This window comes from Mobula birostris, chromosome 4, assembly GCF_030028105.1.
Source record: "Mobula birostris isolate sMobBir1 chromosome 4, sMobBir1.hap1, whole genome shotgun sequence".
NCBI lineage: Eukaryota > Metazoa > Chordata > Chondrichthyes > Myliobatiformes > Myliobatidae > Mobula > Mobula birostris.
Genome location: NC_092373.1, coordinates 10342259 through 10364430, shown reverse-complemented (window position 1 = coordinate 10364430; position 22172 = coordinate 10342259). Strand labels below are relative to the sequence as shown.

Genomic DNA, 22172 nt, shown 5'->3' with positions numbered 1-22172 from the left:
GTCTAAGAACCTTGTTCATATTTTTCTTTACACCTAGATGGCCACCCAAATGCAAACTATGAGCCATAGTTAAAAGATCATTTCGATAAACTTTAGTAACTACTACCTGGTGATTAACTTCCCATTCCTCACTAGCAGGAATTGTAGGTCATCTCCACTTTCTCATTAATACTCCTGTTTCAAAATAATATCCTACTGGCACCTTCTCAGTTTCACTATCTGGAAGAGCCTGTTCCTTTAATTTAACTATCTCAGGATCTCTACCCTGCTCTGCTATCATCTCTTTCCGAACTAAAGACAAATCTTCGTGGTCAGACTTACTACCAAAATCCTGATCAACTAATGAAGGTAACAAAGTTTCTGACACATCCTCAAAATTCGCATCCCTAGTTGAACTGTCATGGGGAACATCTTCATCCTGTACATCAGTTTTTTAGCCATAGCTCGGGTTACAATACAGGAAGGATCTGTGTTAGAATCCCTCTGTTGTTCCTCAGAATTAGACTTTACTGTAAAATGCAATCAAGAAAACCTAGTCCATCTGCTAAGTCATCCCTTACAAAACAGAAACATCATTCACGGGTCAACTGGATTGTAGTCCTACTTTAACAAGCCCTGCATCTAATTCTGACCTTAAATTTACTCCATGCAAATGTACCGGCATAAGGGCACTCCCAACTCTTCTTATATAGTTTACCACATTAGTGTTAGATTCATCACCCAATTTTAGAATACTGTCTAACATTAGTGATTGTGAAGTTCCAGTATCTCTAAGGATTCCTGTTGGTACTGGATTGGATCCCTCTTGCAAGGGTGCAAATCCTTCGGTTATAAAATGTTCATATTCCCTCTTAACTTGGTCAGACTCTGACAAAATACATTTATATTTATCGAACTCTGTGGATTTATAGGTGTTTCCATATGCTGCACACAAGCACCTGGGACTGCCTTCTTCTCTTTCCTTTTCAATCGAAAACAGTTAGGTATCACATGTCCAGGGTTTTTTTTTTTTACAATAATTACAATTAGGACCAAACTGTCTTTCCTCCACATGTTTCCCTTCATGCTTACCTTTCTCACTAACTTCCGATTTAATTTCTGGGTTACCTTGACTCTCTGTGGTATTTTTCCTTTTAAAGGTCCTCCCTGGAGAAAATTTATTCTTATGAATTAAAGCATACTCATCAGCTAATTTAGCAGACTCCTGCAATGTAGCAGTGTCCCTTTCATTTAAGTATGTCCTCACTTCAAAAGGAATGCTCTTTTTAAATTCCTCCAGTAAAATCAACTCTTCTAATTTATTGCACTCCCCATTCACACTTTTAGAGGAAACCCATCTCTCAAATCACACAGACTTATCGTGGGGGATTTCCACGTAAGTTTTTTTTTACCACAGATTTCTTCAAATTTCTGAATCTTTCTCTATAAGCTTCCGGAACCAGTTCATGCACTTTCAATATATGCTGTTTCACAATATGATAATCAAGTGCTTGCTCAGCATTTGAAGCTGCATAAACTTGTTGTGCCTTGCCTTTAATTATACTTTGTAACAACACTGGCCATTTCTCTTTCGGCCAATCTAAACTCAGAGCAACAATTTCGAAATATTGGAAATATTTGTCCACTTCTGTTTCATTAAATGGAGGAGCCAAAATAACCTCTCGACTAGCAACAAACTGTTTCCTAGAACCAGAAGCCTGATTCTCTGATTTTAATTTCTCCATCTGTAGCTCAAACTAGCTCCATTTATCTGCTTCTCTTTCTTCAAATTCCCTCTGTTTATTTGCAGCTTCTAACCGATATCGTTCCAAGTCAGCTCCTAATTGTTTCTGTTTTAAGTCAGCTTCTCCTCTAAACTTTTCTAAATGTACCTGTTTCAAGTGTAACTGTATCGCTGCTTTACTTACAGGGAACCTACGCTTCATCAAAAACACCCATATGTATATAATGTTCCGCGATTTTTCTCTGAATTATGGGGTTTGTTGTAACCTTCGTAATTCCCTTAAGGTCCAACCTTCTAACAATCTCGAATACATCGCCCTTATCCGCCTTCGCTAAAAACTCCGCATTTGGCGATTCCATAAAGTCGACAATAGTCATTGCTGCCGAAAACCACCTAAACACCGATGAAACAAAAGAACTGGATATTTCCCTTTTCCGGACGAGCCCCCAAATAATGTCAGGTGACCGGCAACAATGAATCTAGAATTGAATCAGGTTTTATAAAATCAAACAACCATATATTAATCTTTGCTCAAAAATAGCGAAATGTATTTAACCGACAAACATAACAGGAAGTTAACTGCTAGACGGCAACTCTGGAACAGTTCTTAAAAGTGTAAATGCGAAACCCTGCTGGAAGTGGTAAATTCGAAGACAGTTCTTAGAATGAACCATAGAAACCATAGAAACTACAGCACAGAAACAGGCCCTTTGGCCCTTCTTGGCTGTGCCGAACCATTTTCTGCCTAGTCCCACTGACCTGCACACAGACCATATCCCTCCATACACCTCCCATCAATGTATCTGTCCAATTTATTCTTAAATGTTAAAAAAGAACCCGCATTTACCACCTCGTCTGGCAGCACATTCCATACTCCCACCACTCTCTGTGTGAAGAAGCCCCCCCTAATGTTCCCTTTAAACTTTTCCCCCCTCACACTTAACCCATGTCCTCTGGTTTTTTTCTCCCCTTGCCTCAGTGGAAAAAGCCTGCTTGCATCCACTCTATCTATACCCATCATAATTTTATATACCTCTATCAAATCTCCCCTCATTCTTCTACGCTCCAGGGAATAAAGTCCCAACCTATTCAACCTTTCTCTGTAACTGAGTTTCTCAAGTCCCGGCAACATCCTTGTATACCTTCTCTGCACTCTTTCAACCCTATTTATATCCTTCCCGTAATTTGGTGACCAAAACTGAACACAATACTCCAGATTCGGCCTCACCAATCCCTTATACAACCTCATCATAACATTCCAGCTCTTATACTCAATACTTCGATTAATAAAGGCCAATCTACCAAAAGCTCTCTTTACGACCCTATCTACCTGTGACGCCACTTTTAGGGAATTTTGTATCTGTATTCCCAGATCCCTCTGTTCCACTGCACTTCTCAGTGCCTTACCATTAACCCTGTATGTTCTACCTTGGTTTGTCCTTCCAACGTGCAATACCTCACACTTGTCAGTATTAAACACCATCTGCCATTTTTCAGCCCATTTTTCCAGCTGGTCCAAGTCCCTCTGCAGGCTCTGAAAACCTTCCTCACTGTCTACTACACCTACAATCTTTGTATCATCAGCAAACTTGCTGATCCAATTTACCACATCATCATGCAGATCATTGATATGGATGACAAATAACAATGGACCCAGCACTGATCCCTGTAGCACACCACTAGTCACAGGCCTCCACTCAGAGAAGCAATTCTCTACCACCACTCTCTGGCTTCTTCCATCGAGCCAATGTCTAATCCAATTTACCACCTCTCCATGTATACCTAGCGACTGAACTTTCCTAACTAACCTCCCATGCGGGACCTTGTCAAAGGCCTTACTGAAGTCCATGTAGACAATATCCACTGCCTTCCCTTCATCCACTTTCCTGGTAACCTCCTCGAAAAACTCCAACAGATTGGTCAAACATGACCTACCACGCACAAAGCCATGTTGACTCTCCCTAATAAGCCCCTGTCTATCCGAATGCTTGTAGATTCTGTCTCTTAGTACTCCCTCCAATAATTTACCTACTACTGACGTTAAATTCACCGCCCTATAATTTCCCGGATTAGTTTTCGATCCTTTTTTAAACAACGGAACAACATGAGCCACTCTCCAATCCTCCGGCACTTCACCCGTAGACAGCGACATTTTAAATATTTCTGCCAGGGTCCCCGCAATTTCAACATTAGTCTCCTTCAAGGTCCGAGGGAACACTCTGTCAGGTCCCGGGGATTTATCCACTTCAATTTTCCTCAAGACAACAAGCACCTCCTCCTTTTAAATCTTTACAGTTTCCATGGTCTCACTACTTGATTCCCTCAATTCCATAGATTTCATGCCAGCTTCCTTAGTAAATACAGACGCAAAAAACCTATTTAAGATCTCCCCCATTTCCTTTGGTTCCGCACAAAGGCGATCACTCTGATCTTCAAGAGGACCAATTTTATCCCTGCAATCCTTTTGCTCTTAATATACTTGTAAAAGCTCTTTGGATTATCCTTCACTTTGACTGCCAAGGCAACCTCATGTCTTCTTTTAGCCCTCCTGATTTCTTTCTTAAGTATTTTCTTGCACTTCTTATACTCCTCAAGCACCTGATTTACCCCCTGTTTCCTATACATTTCATACAACTCCCTCTTCTTCTTTATCAGAGTGGCAATATCCATTGAGAACCAAGGTTCCTTATTCCTATTCAATTTGCCTTTAATCCTGACAGGAACATACAAACTCTGCACTCTCAAAATTTTCCCTTTGAAGGCTTCCCACCTACCAATCACATCTTTGCCAGAGAACAACCTGTCCCAATCCACGCTTTTTAGATCCTTTCTCATTTCTTCAAATTTGGCCTTCTTCCAGTTCAGAACCTCAACGGTAGGACCAGAATTATCCTTGTCCATGATCAAATTGAAACTAATGGTGTTATGATAACTGGAACCAAAGTGCTCCCCTACACAGACTTCCGTCACTTGTCCTAATTCGTTACCTAACAGGAGATCCAATATTGCATCCCCTCTGGTTGGTCCCTCTATATATTGATTTAGAAAACTTTCCTGAACACATTTTACAAACTCTAAACCATCTAGACCCCTAACAGTATGAGAGTCCCAATCAATGTATGGAAAATTAAAATCCCCTACCACCACAACTTTATGTTTCCTGCAGTTGCCTGCTATCTCTCTGCAGATTTGCTCTTCCAAATCTCGTTGACAAATGGTAAATTTGAAAGTCCAAGAGAATTATACAGTCAATTAGGAGAGACTTTGCTGAAGTAAAATTTCCTCGAAGACGTGTCATTACTGCTTATCCCAGCCGGAATCTACCTTGTCCACAGAATTCACAATGACGGATATAAACGGCTTAAAAGGAACTGACATTTTTCCTGGCGATCGAACCTTGCACGAACTTCCTTTCTCTTTTGGCAGGACTTATCTCAGATGCAGGCCACTATCTATTGACCGAAGAATGAATAAGGTCGATCCTTTACCGAACTGCCGAAGGACACCAACTTTTCTCAATCTTTCGGGTCTCGTACTTTTATAAAGGTCTTCACTCCCCAATACTACTTACCATAGAAAGTAGAACTCCACTTTAAAACAAAACTTTTCATAAGCCGAATACGCAGCAAAACGGAGTATCTAGCACAAAACTAACTCAAAACTAAACTGCGTCACCAGTGGTCTCAGTTTTATATGGCTGCTGAGAACAGGTCATCATGTGACCTCACTGGCAGGAAAATTACATCCTGTGACCTTCGCAAGACCATTACATCATCCTCACAAGGCAGTCACAATATAGCCATGAATTGTGTAACAAATAATCTAGATGATAATGTGGTAAATTGAATCAACAAGTTTGCTGATAACACTAAGATTGGAGACTTGTCGACATCGAGGAAGCCTTTCAAAGCTTGCAGAGGGATCTGGACCAACTGGAAAAATGGGCCAGAAAATGGAGGATGGAATTTAATGCAGTCAAGTGTGAGGTGTTGCATTTTAGATGGACAAATCAAGGTAGGACATACACAGTAAATGACAGGGCAAAGGGATCTAGGAGTTCAGATACATAATTTCCTGAAAGTGGCGACACAAGCAGACAGGGTTGTGAAGAAGGCTTTTTACATCCTGGCATTCATAAATCAAAAGATTGAGTATAGGAGTTGGGATGTTATGGTGAGGTTGTATAAGACATTGGTGAGGCCAAATTTGGAGTACTGTGTGCAGTTCTGGTCCCCTAATTATAGGAAGGATATCAGTAGATTGAAAGAGTGCAGAGAAGATTTACCAGGATGTTGCCGGGTCTTCAGTTCAGTTCATTTCACTTTTCATTTATTGTTATTCAGAAATCCATGCATTAAAAATGATACAACATTCCTCCAAAATGATTTCACAAGAAAACACAGGACAAACCAAGACTAAAACTGACAAGCCACATAATTATAACATATGGTTACAACAGTTGCAAAGCAATACCATACTTTGATAAAGAGCAGACCATGGGCACGGTTAAAAAAGAAAGTCTCAAAGTCCCGATAGACTCATCATGCCACGCAGGCGGCAGAAGGGAGGAACACTCCCCGCCACAAATCTCCAAGCGCGGCCAACTCGCCGATGCAGCACCATTGGAAGCACCCGACCGCACCGGACTCTGAGTCCGTCCGAAAGCTTCGAGCCTCCGACCAGCCCCACCGACACAGCCTCTCCAAGCACCATCCTCTGCTGAGCGCTTCGACGCCACCCAACCGCCGAACCACAAGCAAATCCGAGGACTCTGGGCCTTCTCCTCCTGAGATTCTGGACCACACAGTAGCAGCAGCAGCGAAGCAGGCATTTCAGAATTTTCACCAGATGTTCCTCTGTGCTCTCACATCCGACTCCAGCAAATCAGGATTGTATTGTTCACGGCACACTACTCGGCAAATAACAGACATCACCACCGGAGTGGCCGCTGCGAGCTGCGTCGCGCCACCATCTTCCCGCTCCTCCCTGAGGAGTTGAGTTACAGGGAAAGATTGAACAGGTTAGGACTTTCCTCCTTGGAGCGTAGAATAATAAGGGGATATTTGATAGAGGTTTACAAAATTAAGAGGGATATAGATCGAGTAAATGCCACTCAGATTAGGAGAGATAAATACGAGAGGACATGGCTTTAGGGTGAAAGGGATAAGGTTTAGGGGTAACATTATGTGGAACTTCTTTACTCAGAGCGTGGTGGGAATGTGGAACGAGCTGCCATCTGATGTGGTAAATGCGGGCTTAACAGTCTTAAGTTTTAAGAATAAATTGCATAGATACATGGATGGGAGAGGTCTGGAGGGTTATGGACAGGGTGCGGGTGAATGGGACTGGCGAAATAAATTTCGCCACAGATTTAAGGGCCGAATGGCCTGTGCTCTGTGCAAGTGTTTTATGATTCTATGGTTCAATGGAATTTAATGCCGACAAGAGTAAGGTATTTGGGAGTATCAGCTAAGGTAGGTCTAACACAGTGAACGTTTGGGCGCGGACGAGTGTGATAGAACAAAAGGGACTGGGCATACAGACCCATAATTCCTTGAAAGTAGCTTCAAAGTTATATAGGGTTATAATGAAAGCTTTTTGTATATTGTGCTTCGTAAATCAATGTATTCAATACAGAATGTTATAATGATATTATATAAGATCGATTTTACTAGGCAGATTACTGGTTCGACATAGGCTGGAAGGGCCGTCGGGACTAGTTCATCGCTATATAGTTTTATGGTTCTATGAAGCTATGCACATGGATGGGAGGTGCATGCAGGTTTATGCTCCAAATGCAGATCTTCGGTAATAGACAGGTTAATCGTTTATACAGTGAAGTGGGACGAATGGCCTCTTTTAGAGCAATTATTTTCTATGCCCCTACGTATAGAGTAAAGGTCGGAGGACGTAGACGTAAGGGTCACCATTGTTGTGGATGTAATATTTGTGGAGGTTTTACTGCATCTAGGACAGCATTCTTGCTCACTCTCATCGTCACGCTCTAATTCCTCTACAGATTAGTATTGTCTGTTATTATCAATTCTTCCCAAGCTCTTGCCTTGTGTGAATTCAAGGTACCTGGATTCAGTTAGGTCTGAAAAATGACTGCAAATGCTAGAATCTGGATTGGTTCTTGCCTGGATACTATTGCCTTCTTCGTGGCAGAGACACAGTTTGACAAGGAGATTTTAAATTCATCTTCAATCTCTCCATTGCCGAAACATGTAACCTTTCGTTATTATTTAACGTAGAATTTATTTGAGTCATGGGACCAGGTGGCTGGCGACTGAATTTCATTTCAGGTGTCAAGTATTAGCAGTACTAAAATATTCATACTCGCGAGATTCTTTCTTGTTTCTTTGGATACATTAACTCTCCGCTGTGATTACAAATTTGCGTGCTTATTCTCTGTGTAATTCCCCAGCTGTTCGGCAGATGTATCTACATCAGTGCATGAATCCCCTGTGCACCATGTCATCATCAGAGACTTAATACATTACAGTAACTGTAGCAGTTGAAATGCGCTTTGAGACATCTTCAGATCTTCATTGAGGCAATATAAATGCAATTTCTTTCCTCTAATTGTAACAGTTTTCTGCAACTTAGCAATGTTTTTGCTTCTGTTTTTGCTGTTGCTCATCGCTTCACCAGAAACGTATGGGATCATCTGCAAGCGTCGAGCAAAAGTTAATTTTCCTTATTTGTCTAAGGATGGGGACATCATCATCGGCGGAATATTCCGAATGCACTTGTATCTGGTTCACGACTTCCATTCATTTACCTTTTCTCCGAAAAACGCTGTATGCAAAAGGTGAGTTTAACTCTTGAGACTGGCAATTTGTTTTTCTACTTGGTCTAATAGAAATCGCTTTTACGCAGAGATGAATTCTTTCATTTCTAGAGCTCATGATCAGTTGAAAATTGTGCGTATTTTTTTTATTTTTCTCCAGCAGTGCTACTGATTCAGCATGGTAAAATAACAGTTTTAGCTTTCCAAATCATCGGTAAATAGTTAAATTAATGTTCCCCAAAAGATCATTATTTCTACATATCAATAACTGGGTTTCATTAAGCACTTTGTCTCATTCTGTGCTATACAAAAAGTAAAAAAAAGGCGTGACACATAAGATTCGCTTTAGTAGGAAAAATTGCCCGAAGAATGAGAAGTGATCTGATAGAGGTCTAAAATTTGAAGACAGGCTTTGATCTTGTGAGTAGTCAGAAGCTATTTCCCAGAGTTGAAATGGCTAACACGAGAAGGGACAGTTTTAAGGTGCTTGGAAGTAGGTACAGAGGAGAAGACAGGGGTAAGCTTTTACGCAGAGAGCAGTGAGTTTATGGAATGGGTTGCTGGACTCGGTGGTGGAGGTGGATGCAATAGGGTCTCTCAAGAGACTCCTGGATAGGTACATGGAACTTAGAAAAGTAGAGGACTATGGGTAACCTTAGGTAATTTCTCAAGTAAATACCTGTTCGGCACAGCATTGTGGGCCGAACGACCTCTATTGTGCTGTAGGATTTCAATGTTTCTACTGAATTTTTCTGAATTTCATTAATCAGAAAAACCTATATAAAGTTGTTGTTTTTTTAATCTGTTACTGGTAGACTTTCGTTTTGGTTCGTAGTAAATTATGTACAGATTTGAAATTCTGGTATCAGCTTAACCGGCACTTGCAGTGAGGTGCCTAATACACAGTCTTTAGCACGGTGCATTCTGCACCAGTTAATGATTGTTCGCTGTGATGCTTCACATGCTCCAACTCAGCACATGAAATAATTTAATGGGATATGTTTTAAGGGGTATATAATCAGTGAAGACGTAAAATACGGTAGATGACAGAAGATAGAGAGTTTTTTTAAATTATAAAAATACTAAATTATTGAGAACCCCCCCCGGTCAGAATCAGAATCAGAATGAGGTTCATTATCACCGGCATGGTACGTAAATTTGTTAACTTAGCAGCAGCAGTTCAGTGGAATCCATGATGTAGAAGAAAATAATGTGCGGCAGAAGGTGGGGTTGAAATTGAGCAGTCAACTTTTAGGGTCATAACTTGTCATTGTAACTACATGTTACCTGACCCATACGTTTCTCCAACAGGCCTTACTGATTTTTTTTAAATAAATAACTTTGGTAGTCGTGGTAATACTGGGGAGAGATTTCGTAATCGGGATGGGCACTGCCGCTTTATCTGATGGAGGGAGCGTAGATGCTCGGCGAAGCGGTCTCCGAATCAATGTCGGGTCTGGCCCGTATATAGGAGAAACCCCTGTAGCACCGAATAAAATAGATGACCCCAACAGACTCTCAGATAAAGTTTCACCTCTGTTTGAAGCATTGTTTGGGTCCCGGAATGGTAGTGAAGGAGGTGTGGGGGCTGATGCATACTTGTTCCGCTTGCAAGGGTCAGTGCCAGCAGGGAGCACAGTTGGGAGGAACGAAAGAACAAGGGAGTCGTGCACTGAGCCATCTCAGCGGAAAGAAGAAAGTGAGCGAAAGGAAAGACGTGCTTGATGGTAGGAGACGGCAGAAGTTACAGAAAATTATGTGCTGAACGCTGCAGCTGATAAGCAGTAGGTGAGGACAAGAGGAATCCTATCTCTCGCCGTGTAGCGTGAGGATCGGCATAGCGGCAGACGAACGCGAAGGGCAGGAGATGAGGTTGAGGGTGGTGGTGATGCTTGAGGAAGGAGAGTACCTTTCCTTGAGGAAGGCGTACACCATCTTTGTTCGGTAATGAAAAGCCTCATCTGTAAGCAAATGCAGCGGAGAGGGAGGAACTGAGAAAAGGGATTGTCACTTTTACAAGTAATGAGGTGGGATGAGGAAACAGTCCATGTAACTCTGAGAGTCTATGCAAGTAACAAGGTGGGAAGATTTCATGAGTTCACCTGTGAAATCTAAAGTGGCCTATGTTTGGTATTTAACACTGCAGAAGTACCTTCACAGCAGAATAAACAGTCGAAGATTAGGGCCTAGAATATTAAGCCGGAAAATAAAGTAATTGTGCGGAAGCCAGAACACCTGGCTGCGAGTGAAGAGTGGAAGAAGGAGCACAAGATGACAGGTGATAAGTAAACCCAGGTAAAAATGAAAATGGGTGAGTAGGGAGAGGAGATGAAATAGAAAGATGGGGAAATGACGAAGCTGGATGAGGTCCTTATTATTTTCGCTGCTTTACCGAGGCGGTGAGGAATGTACACATGGCGGGGTTGGTAGCTTCCATGGTATTTTGAGCTATGTCCAAAACACGCTGCAGTTTTATACGTTCTCGGATAGAGAGGTTGCCATACCTCACCATGCTGCATCCTGATACGCTGCTTTTTTTTTTATGATGCATTGATAATTGTGTTGAATGTCAAAGATGAATTGTCAGATTGTGCCAGTTTCTCAATGGAGTTTACATTGATGTTTCGTCGTCCTCGTTTATTGACAACCAGACAACTGGTAGTATTTTCCCTGAATGGAATTGCACAGTACTATGTGGCATACACTTAAGGAAATGGGGGAAGTAAGTTATATCATACAGAGAGTGGTTACTAAGTGAATGCGCTGACAGAGCGTATGGTGAAAGGACATACGATACTCCCCCCTTGGCAGCTCTTAGATTGGCACATCATTGTGGAGAGATTGGAGGTCTATGGACAACGTGTAGGCAGATGGGATTATTTTAGTGAGGCATGGAATTAGCACTACAATTATTTTAGCACCATTATTCTACGAACTAGGCTGGACTGATCTACATCACAGGTGTATTTAAATTTTATTGCTATCCCCCAGCTCGGATGCGGTTCAGAAATAATGAAGACAAATACTGCAAAATTACAAGCACATTTATACTCGGACGAGTCCTCCTAAATGGTCGGAAACTGAAACATCAACTATTTATACCAGAATTTTTGTGTGTTACTCAGGATTTCCAGTATCTGAAGAATTCATTGTGTTTCTATTAAGATTTTCTGGTGCCCGTCCACCAGCAATTTAAATTATTATAATGTGTGTCCATAACATCTCCAATCAGCGTTACCGGAATATAACACCTCTCGTGGAAGATACATATCATTCTCTGTCAGTAAACTGACTATAACAGAACTGCCACAGAAATCCGCATCACTTGAGCTCACTGCGGCCTCGTTAGAAAGACACAAGGCATTCTGCAGATGTTGCAAATCTTAAACAACACACACAAAGTACTGGAAGTGCTTAGCGGCTAAGGGGCAATATATGGGAACCGTTCATTAGACCTGGAAAGGCTGCTGCTCTCCGACACTGCAACCATATGCAATATCGCCCATTTCCTATCTAGTACTGAGGAAGGGTGTCGGTCGAAACCGTCCAGTGTTTATTTCCGTCCGTAGAAACAGCTTGTCGTGTTGAGTTACACAAGCATGTTTTGTCTATTGCTCTATCGTTCTTATCCGCGCAATTATGAAGGTGGTCGCGTACTACGAAGCATGTGGATCCATTTGAACCCTATCCTGTAGGGTCGTTGAATCCTGTTTACATAAATTTGACTGTTTCTGATTTCCTACAAACAATCCGGAGTCGATATTAGTACTTGTCGATAACAAAATAAGTTACATTTTAACTAAATATGATTCAAGATTATTTAATGTCATTTCCTGTTTGAATTAGTAATCTAACAACTGTTATCACCTAGTTTTATATTTATCCCACAGCTTTTGGTTTGCAAGTTTCCAACGGGTGCAAACGATGATTTATGCCATTGAAGAAATAAACCTGAATGAGAATATCCTCCCTGGGATCACACTCGGGTATCAGATTCACGATGATTGCTCATCTTCCGAGATCGCCTCGAAAGCAGCACTCGCCTTGATCAATGGAGAAGAAGAATCCTTTAAATACCCTCAATGTAGAGGTTCTTCCAAAGTCGCTGCCATTGTTGGCTGTGAAATATCTACAAATTCCATCGCAACCGCCAGGACAATCGGCTCCTTCGGGATTCCGATGGTAACGTGTCAAAGTTTTTTACGACTAAAAAAGCTATTTAATATTGCGCAACTGTCCCTTTATTTGCACCGATGCAATCGTGCGTACCCTTGTCATGACCGAGTTGAAATACAGATATCTTAACATAGGATATAATGGCTCCGTCTGTTTCAGTAGACAATGGATGCGCCCTATCGGGGCACAGACCTGGATGATGAATATGGAGATCCTGGGCTGCGCAGACATCAAGATAGCCCTCTCTGCCTTGCGGATGTAGTCTAAAGGAATACGAAGCAGTACATTTGGCATCAGCTTGGCTGCAAGAGCTGCTGGGAGGTGACGTGATACGTCATCCAAGCGCCTTAGGGGCTCCACTCCAGATTTGTGTAGGGTTTATTCGTTAGCCTTCTCTTTTCCCGAAGAGACCCACAAGACAGTGGGATCCGTAACTCTAGACAGGGGCCCATACAGGGTACTGTCAGCCAGAGCCAGCTGAGCCCGGGGCTCGTGTAAGGCAGGGTTGTCGCGCCCTGTTGTACTGACATATGGAGCCACTACCCACTACCCTCTAACTTAGGATAATCGCCCAATAAAAAATGTACATTTATATCCTGAGATTTTACAGTATGATACATGGCATAACATAGATATGCGCCATTCACAGTAATAAACTGCACACAGTTTAACTTAATCGTCTGTTATATTTCGTTGTAATAGAACATAAAACGAATAACATGGGAACAATACAACCCAGAAACATTCCATTCGGCCGAGAAGTTGCGCCACAGTAACTAAATTATAAATTAATTAACGAACTAAACTGGTCCCTTTTGTCCATTCAATGTCAACGTCCTACCGTTCTCAACCCATCCAAGCACCCATCTGAGAGACTCACAGCAGTCTGTATCGTATTTAGCTCCTTTACTACACCTGTCAGCCACTTTCAGGCAACGAGCACCGTGTCGAAAAAAAATTATCCCGGCACATTGCCTTTGATCTTTCCCATCTGTCACCTTAAATGCCTACACTGTGATAAGAGGCGTTTAAACACTCGGCGAAAATTAATGGCACTCTTGTCCGCCTAGGTCTCCAATTATCTCATATATTCCTGTCAGGAATGTCGTTATGCACCGCTTCCTAGGAAAACAACCCAAATTTTTCCAAAAGCTCTCCCAGCGCATGCCGTCTAATTCGGTCAGCAACCTGTAAGTCCTCGTCTATACCCGCTCCGAATGCACTACAACGGTCCTATAACTGAGGAATACAGCAGTAGTCCTAATATGGTGAACCAGAGGTTTATTATCAAAGTAATAAATAAGTAGAAACATGCAAGAAGTATGTATTATGTTCATGTTCATTATTTGATATTACAGCTACGTACAGTCAGAAGAAAATTCACAAAGTAACGCTATAGGAATGTCAGTCACTTACACTGAAACGTCGGACATATGTATTCATCCATTTACCCTCTTATCAACAGGTTAGTTACTACTCCACATGCTCCTGTCTCGGCGATAAGACAGAATATCCAACTTTTTTTAGAACTATTCCTAGTGACCAGTACCAGTCCAAACTCATCGCAGAACTGGTAAGAACCTTTGGATGGACTTGGATTGGAACCATTAGAAGTAACACCGATTATGGTAATTTCGGAATGCAGGGATTTGTGGAGCACGTGGAAAAATTTGGGGTTTGTATTGCCTACTCCGAATCATTTTACAGGACTGACCCTCCAGAGAAAATCAGCAAAATTGTCCAGATGATTAGACAGGCGTCCACTAAAGTGGTGGTGGCCTTTGTTAACGTTGGTGATATGCGAATTTTATTGAATGAAATTGTGCGTCAAAATGTCACCGGTGTACAATGGATTGGGAGTGAGGCGTGGGTGACAGCAGATCTTCTCCTCCCAGAAGAAAGAGTAACTTATCTAGCAGGGACAATCGGTCTAACCATCCGAAGGACAGAGATAGATGATCTCAGAGATTATCTTCAGAACGTCCACCCTTCGAAATTTCCTGGCAATATTTTGGTAACTGAGTTTTGGGAAACTTTATTCAAATGCTCTTTTATCACAGACAACGGGATAAGCCCGGGAAACTCTACAGCTCAAGTTTCGCAATGCACAGGGGAGGAACAGATCGCAGGGATAGAAAATGCCTACCTTCCCGCAATAATGGACGGGAGTTCATACAACGTGTATAAAGCAGTCTACTCCATCGCTCACGCACTACACAATCTACTAACATGTGTGGAAGACGAAGGTCCCTTTGTGAATAACACATGCGCGAATATATCACATTTCGAGCCGTGGCAGGTAGGTATGCAAATCCTTTGTGCCTCATTGAGAAAGTCAGATATTGTGAGAACATTCTGAAACATATATTTTATTTGAAGGTTATTCAAATGTTGCCTCTTTATACTCGCTTTGCGGAGTTCAAACATTTATTCTCAGAAAATGGTTGGCAATATTGTACACATCAATCTGTGTATAAGCGGGGAATTGCGAAGCTAGATAATATACAGAGATGCAATCAGTGTGATTGACGCTTGGATCTGTGTATTGGTTGAAGGATGAATGTAGGCAGGGTCGCCAGTGAAACTCTCCAGTCTTCTGTACAGTAGCTCCCTTCGAATTCTGATACTCTTTATTAGGTAGTGGTGAGAGGTTAGCACCTATCACATCCTACCTCTAACAAAGGAGTAGCCCGGCGGTTTTCAGTGGTATAAAGGCCTAGCTTGAATCTCTACGTAGATTTACAACACACAGCGTCTTATACAGAATTTATGTTTGTAGATCCAATGCAAACCTATTACTCAAATCATTTTCCGATTTATTCTCACCGGCAGGTGTCGTAAAATACGTTACATTAGCAGCAGCAGTTCAAAGCAATACATAATATAGAAGAAAAAAAATAAATAGATGGATAGATAGATAGATAAATCAATAAATTGCAGTATACATATAGTGAATTTAAAAATAGTGCAAAAACAGACATAAAAACGAGGTAGATTTCACAGGTTCTATTTCCATTTAGGTACCAGAGGAGAAATACTATTCCTGAATCTCTGAGTGTGAGCCATCAGGATTATTTACCTCCTACCTGATTTCTATAGTGAGAAAACGGCAAGCCCTGGGTGCTGGAAGTCCTTATCAAAGGGCGCTGCTTTTCCGAGACACCTCTCCTTGAGGATGTCCAGAGTACTTTGCAGGCTAGTGTCCAAGAACGAGCTGAATACATTTACAACCTTCTACAGCTTCTTTCCGTGCTATGCCGTTGCCAGAACACCCCCACCCCAATACCAAACAGTGATGCAGACTCTTAGAATGCATTCCATCGTAGACCTATAAGTCTTTGAGTGTTTTGGTTGCATACCAAATCTCTTCGAAATCTAATGAAGTATAGTTACTGCCCTGCCTTCTTTACAGCTGCATCAATATATTGGAATCATGTTGGTTCCTTAGAAATATTGACACCGAGAAACTTGAAACTGCTCACTCTCTCCACTTCTGATCCCTTGCTGAGGACTGTCATGCCTTTCTTCGTCTTACCCTTTCCGATGTCCACAATCAGCTGTTTCATCTTTCTAACACTGAGTGCAAGTTTATTGTTGCGACACCACTGCACTAGTTGGCATATCTCGCTCCTGTACTGTCTCTCGTCTCCATCTGAGATTCAACCAACAATGGTTGTATCACCAGCAAATTTATAAATGGTATTTGTGTTATGTCTAGCCACACAGTCATGGGGATTGAAAGAGCAGAGCAGTGGGCTAAACACACGCCCTTGAGGTGCGCCAGTGTTAAACGTCAGCGAGGAGGAAATATTATCACCAATCCCCGCAGATTGTGATATTTCGGTTAGGAAGTCGAGAATCCAATTGCTGAGGAGGGCACAGAAGCCAGCAATCTGTACCCTCTCAATTAAGGATGCGAGAATGATGGTGTTTACTTGTGAGCTATCATCGATTAACAGCATCCTGGTCTTTGTATTGTCCATGTGGTCTAAGACCGCGTGAAGAGGCATTGTGATTGTATCTGCCGTTGATCTTTTCTGCGATAGGTAAATTTTAGTTGAATATGTGCTTCCTTAGGCAAGGGTTCAGCCTAGTCATGAGCAACCTCTCAATACATTTTATCACTGTGGATGTGAGTGCTATGGGCGATTGTTATTAAGGCAAATCACATTACACTTATTTGGCACTGGTATAACTATTGCCTTTTTGAAGCAAGTGGGAACTTCCGTCCATAGTAGTGAGAGGCTGAATATGTCCTTGAATACGTCTGCCGGTTGGTTGTCACACGTTTTCAGAGCCTTACCACTTACTCCGTCGGGACCATAGAACCTACGAGGGTTCACCCTCCTTAAAGACACCGAACCAGAGATCATTAGGATCACTTGGTACAGAAGGGTTCTCAACAGCTGCAATTATAAGCTTCCTTGTAAATTGGGCATAGAAGGCGTTGGGTTCATCTGGTAGGGAAGCATCGCTGCTATTCATGCTATTTGCGTTTCGTTTTGTAGGACGTAATCCCTTGTAAATCCTGCCAGAATTCCCGTACATCCATCTCTTCGTCCTTAGAATAGCCCTCCGCCAATCATACCTGATTTTCTGATACAGACCTGAATCGCCAGACTTGATTACCAGGTGGTACGGCCAGCCTTCAGCAGGCGACGTACCTCCTGGTTTATCCATGGCTTTTGGTTTGGGAATGTACAGCATGTCTTTGTAGGCACACACTTATCCACACAGCTTTTATTTAAGTCAGTACAACTGCAGCACACTCATCCAGATTCGAAGATGAGTGCCTGAATACAGTGAAGTGCCCCGGTTCAAAGCAAACTGCAAGCGTCCCTGTGCTTCCCTTGCCCATACCTTCTTGGTCCTCACTACTGGCGCTGAGGTCTTCAGTCTCTGCTATACTCAGGAAATAGAAGTGCAACCAGATGATCAGTCTTCCCAACGTGAGGGACTGGAATAGCACGGAAGGCATTTTTTGATGGTGGTGTAACACTGGCACAGTATGTATATTTTTCCCTTGGTATTACAAATGATCTGTAGATGGTAATTGCTTTGTGATTTCTTTTTTCGATCTGGCCTGATTAAAATACCCCAAAATGATGACTAATGCGATAGAAAACGCTGTTTCGTGCATGTTGATCAGATGATTTAAAGCCTGATCTAGATTGGGCTGAGGTGGGATGTTTAACGCAATCAAAATGATTCTTTAAGCATCCTCCGCACTCCCTCAGCAGTCTCAAACATACGTATCGTCTTTTTTTGTGGTACTGATTAATCATTAATGTTTACGGGATATGTGAATATCTGTATTTCAGTTAACGCATTGCGAGCCTCCATTACAAATAGACTCCCTATTGCCTTTCCTACCCCTACGCCCCACAAAACCTCACTAGTTACTGCACTATCTCCGCAAAGTTAATTTCACGGCGAAGACGGGAGAATCCGTATATTTTGATGAAACTGGAGAGCCAGTGCCAAGATACGAATTTGTGAACTTACAAAGGACTTTCAGGGGAAACATAGACATTGTATATGTCGGATATTACGACGGATCGGCTCCACCAGGGCATGAAATAATGATTAATATCGGGAATATCACGTGGAGCACGACTGGAAATACGGTATGGCCCTTCTTTTACCATAAATTCATTTTGGCGGTATTGAAATGGAAAATAAATGGATTTATCCGCTGTCAATATTTAGAAAGTTAATATCACCTATTATCACAACCTTATGTTTCTTGAAATAGTCTGCAATCTGTCTATAAACTTATTCTTCTAAATCGCAAACACTGTTTGGTGGTCTTTAATATAATCCCATTAATGAGTTCATTCATTCCTTATTCATCAGTTTCGCCCATATAGTCTGAGTACACGAGTTGTCTAGACGGTCCTGTCTGAGCACTGTCCTTAAATTTCCATGACTCGTAATGTCATTCCTCCTCATTTACTCACTACCGCTGTAACACGTCCAAAATACCGAGAACGATGAGCTGCATTTTCTGCCCCTGCATAATAATATGTTTTAGTTATGGTTTATATGTCATACTTCCACGTGCCGATCTGTACTTTAAGCTCATTTAACGTCCCTTGAAATATTCCTTGCATTGAAATATACACAACTCAAAACGCTATTCCCAACATTCTCAACCTTCTATTTCACACTTGTAGGCCAGTAGGCTTCATGACCTCGTGAACTGCAACCAGTGAGCTACCTGCTCTAGCGTTGTGATTCCCATCAACCTGCAATTTTAGTTTCTACTACCTTTGTACAGCATGAGCAAACAACCTTGGATGAAAATTAGAACCCTCCAGTTCAGTGTAAGTCGTCCCTTCTGTACTATTCGTCTTCCCTGGAAAAGAGCTCAATAATTCAATAAATATGAAGGCACGACTCGCGGAACAATACATTAACTATGTATTAAACTATATTCTTCCTATTTATATTTATATTATTTCTCTATATTTATTGACATACAGCACAGTGTAGGCCCTACGAAACTCCAAACACCTATTTTAAGTCCAGCCATATCACCGCACAATTTGCAATAATCAATTAACCTACCAAACATTAGGTCTTGGCAATATGGGAGGAAACGGGAAAACGTGCAGTAACAACCCCGGGTTTCTGGCCTCACCAGTACGTAGTAAGGGGAGCAATCCTGATATCACAATCAAAGAGGCCCTGTTCATTAACTTAGCATCAAACTCCCTGAAGTTGTCTTGCAGAATTCATCATATTTCCGACTCATATTTTTGATATCTCTTCTAGCTTCACACCTTCCCACCTAAGAGTGTTGTAGACACGTTTGGAAGTTTCCCTGCTTTTTGGCACCTAGAAAGCAACATATCATTTGGAAATCGTTTCTAGTCTATAAAACCACAAGTCCGTCCCCCTAGCTAATCGACCATAGTCATAGTCATAGTCATAGTCATACTTTATTGATCTCTGGGGAAATTGGTTTTCGTTACAGTTGCACCATAAATAATAAATAGTAATAGAACCATAAATAGTTAAATAGTAATATGTAAATTATGCCAGTAAATTATGAAATAAGTCCAGGACCAGCCTACTGACCCTCCAAGGAAGGAGTTGTAAAGATTGATGGCCACTGGCAGGAATGACTTCCTGTGACGCTCTGTGCTGCATCTCGGTGGAATGAATCTCTGGCTGAATGTACTTCTGTGCCCACCCAGTAAATTATGTAGTGGATGGGAAACATTGACCAATATGGCATGCAACGTATATCGCAAACACTTCACAACCCAACAGCTGCCCCGTAAAGGCCCAGTGCCCCCTACCTCACCGCTGTGGCATCCCTTTGCTAGATCATACCTACACCACTAGTACCGAATGCAGCAACCTATCGTTGCTGTAGCTATCTCCCTCTTTGTCCGGGCGATGAACACACCATGCTCTCAAATGGTCCGTAATTCAGGTATAAACAGTTACATAGAATTAGGACGTAGTGTACAGCCTCCGCTTCTAATATGAACGCAGCTCCACGCGAGTTATTTGATCTTTGACCATATACCGCCCTTTACATCGGGGGACTGATTCCTGATTTCGATCTCCAGAATGCATGCTCTCCGCAATGAGTCAACACGCTCCTGTTTCTCTAGTATTTTTGTTTGTTTGTTTGTTTGTTTGTTTTTCTGAGCAGCCATTTCAGCAAACCCTGTTTATGGCTGCAGATTGCCCAGAATTCGCTCAACGTGCACTGGGCCAAGCTGCATTTTGATCATAATCTCAGCTGTTTAGCACGTTTAATGGGGCATTTACAAATCCAACGGACATTAGGATTTTTATCCTGCTTCAGATTCCACGAGCAATTTGCTCAGAGCCCTGCCTTCCTGGATCAAGAAAGGTCAGCCGGAAAGGGCAGCCAATATGTTGTTTTGACTGTGCAGAGTGCGCCCAGGGTGAGATCAGCAACGTCACTGGTAAGTGATGAGAGGAATAGCAACGTCTTCCAATTTTGCTGTTCTGTGCTTACACACATTTTCATATCAAATAATTACTTTTCCAGATTCCACGGATTGCATCAAGTGCCCGTTGGAGTACTGGTCCAATCAGGAAAAAATCCAATGTGTTCCTAAGAAAGTTGAGTTTCTTTCCTTTGGAGAAGTTCTGGGGTTTGTATTACTGACGCTTGCTCTATTGGGAGCGTTGTTTACATTAACCACGGCTGCGATTTTCTACCGACACCGAGAAACACCCATAGTCAAAGCGAACAACTCCGAGCTCAGCTTCCTGCTTCTCTTCGCCCTCCTGCTTTGCTTCATTTGCTCCCTCGCCTTCATTGGACATCCATCGGGCTGGTCTTGCATGTTGCGCCGCACAGCTTTCGGAGTTGTGTTCGTTCTCTGCATTTCCTGCATTCTGGGCAAAACCATCCTTGTCGTGGTTGCCTTTAAGGCAACTCTTCCCAACAGAAACGTGATGAACTGGTTCGGACCTGGGCAGCAACGCTTGGGTGTATTCGTACTTACCATTTTACAAGCTTCTGTTTGCGTTGTCTGGCTTATTCTGTCACCTCCTTACCCTGTGAAAAACATGAACTATTACAGAGACATCATCATTCTGGAATGCGACGTTGGCTCATTGATCGCCTTTTACATAGTCTCTGCCTATATTGCTCTGTTATCCATTGTCTGTTTAGTGCTTGCTTTCCTTGCCCGGAAACTCCCGGACAGTTTCAACGACGCCAAATACATCACCTTCAGCATGCTGATCTTTTGCGCTGTTTGGATAACTTTTATTCCGGCTTATGTGAGCTCTCCAGGAAAGTACACCGTGGCTGTCGAAGTGTTCGCTATCTGGGCATCGAGCTTCGGTCTGCTCGTCTGTATTTTTGCACCGAAATGTTACGTTATCTTACTGAAACCTGATAAAAATACAAAGAAACATATGATGTCGAAAGAAAGATCACTGTAACGAACAGCGTCCCTTCCGATCTCTGTCATATTATTATGTGTAACCCGCGGTTATCTTTATTTTTATTTTGTTTCGAATTACAGAATGGTAACAGACCCTTCTGGTCAATGGAGCCAACACTGATCATTCACGCCCATTACGACCACCAATCGACTAAACCAGACGTCTTTGGAATGTGAAAGGATACCGAAGCAGGGGGAGAACTTACACACTCCTAACAGTCAGCGGTACAATTGAACCCGGACGCTGGTTCCGTAATAGCTGCCGCTAACCACGACGCTACCTTGCCACCTAAAAAACGTAGTTTCCAAATATCGTTTTCATACTATGTTTGCATGCTGGCAGTTTAATGTTGTGAGCACTGAAATACTTTCAGATCTTTTGTAAATTGTTTATGTTGGATTCTGCGAAAGTTTAACCCAGATGGGGACCAAGAAGTCACGTGACTCAAGTTTACATTTACTATCACTACATGACTGAATTTTACTGCTCGAAATTTTTTCTCACCCGATGTTAATCACAAATTCAGACCATAAG

General features: G+C 42.1%; 1 protein-coding gene across 1 annotated transcript; it reads left to right on the top strand.

Moving 5' to 3' along the window:
- Positions 1 to 12425: 12425 nt before the first annotated feature.
- On the top strand, positions 12426 to 21635 carry LOC140196157 (extracellular calcium-sensing receptor-like). Its single transcript, XM_072254902.1, has 5 exons — positions 12426 to 12698; positions 14158 to 14991; positions 18092 to 18319; positions 20518 to 20641; positions 20728 to 21635. Exons 1-5 carry the CDS (start codon positions 12441 to 12443, stop codon positions 21633 to 21635), a joined length of 2352 nt encoding a protein of 783 aa, XP_072111003.1. The 5' UTR covers positions 12426 to 12440.
- Positions 21636 to 22172: the final 537 nt, after the last annotated feature.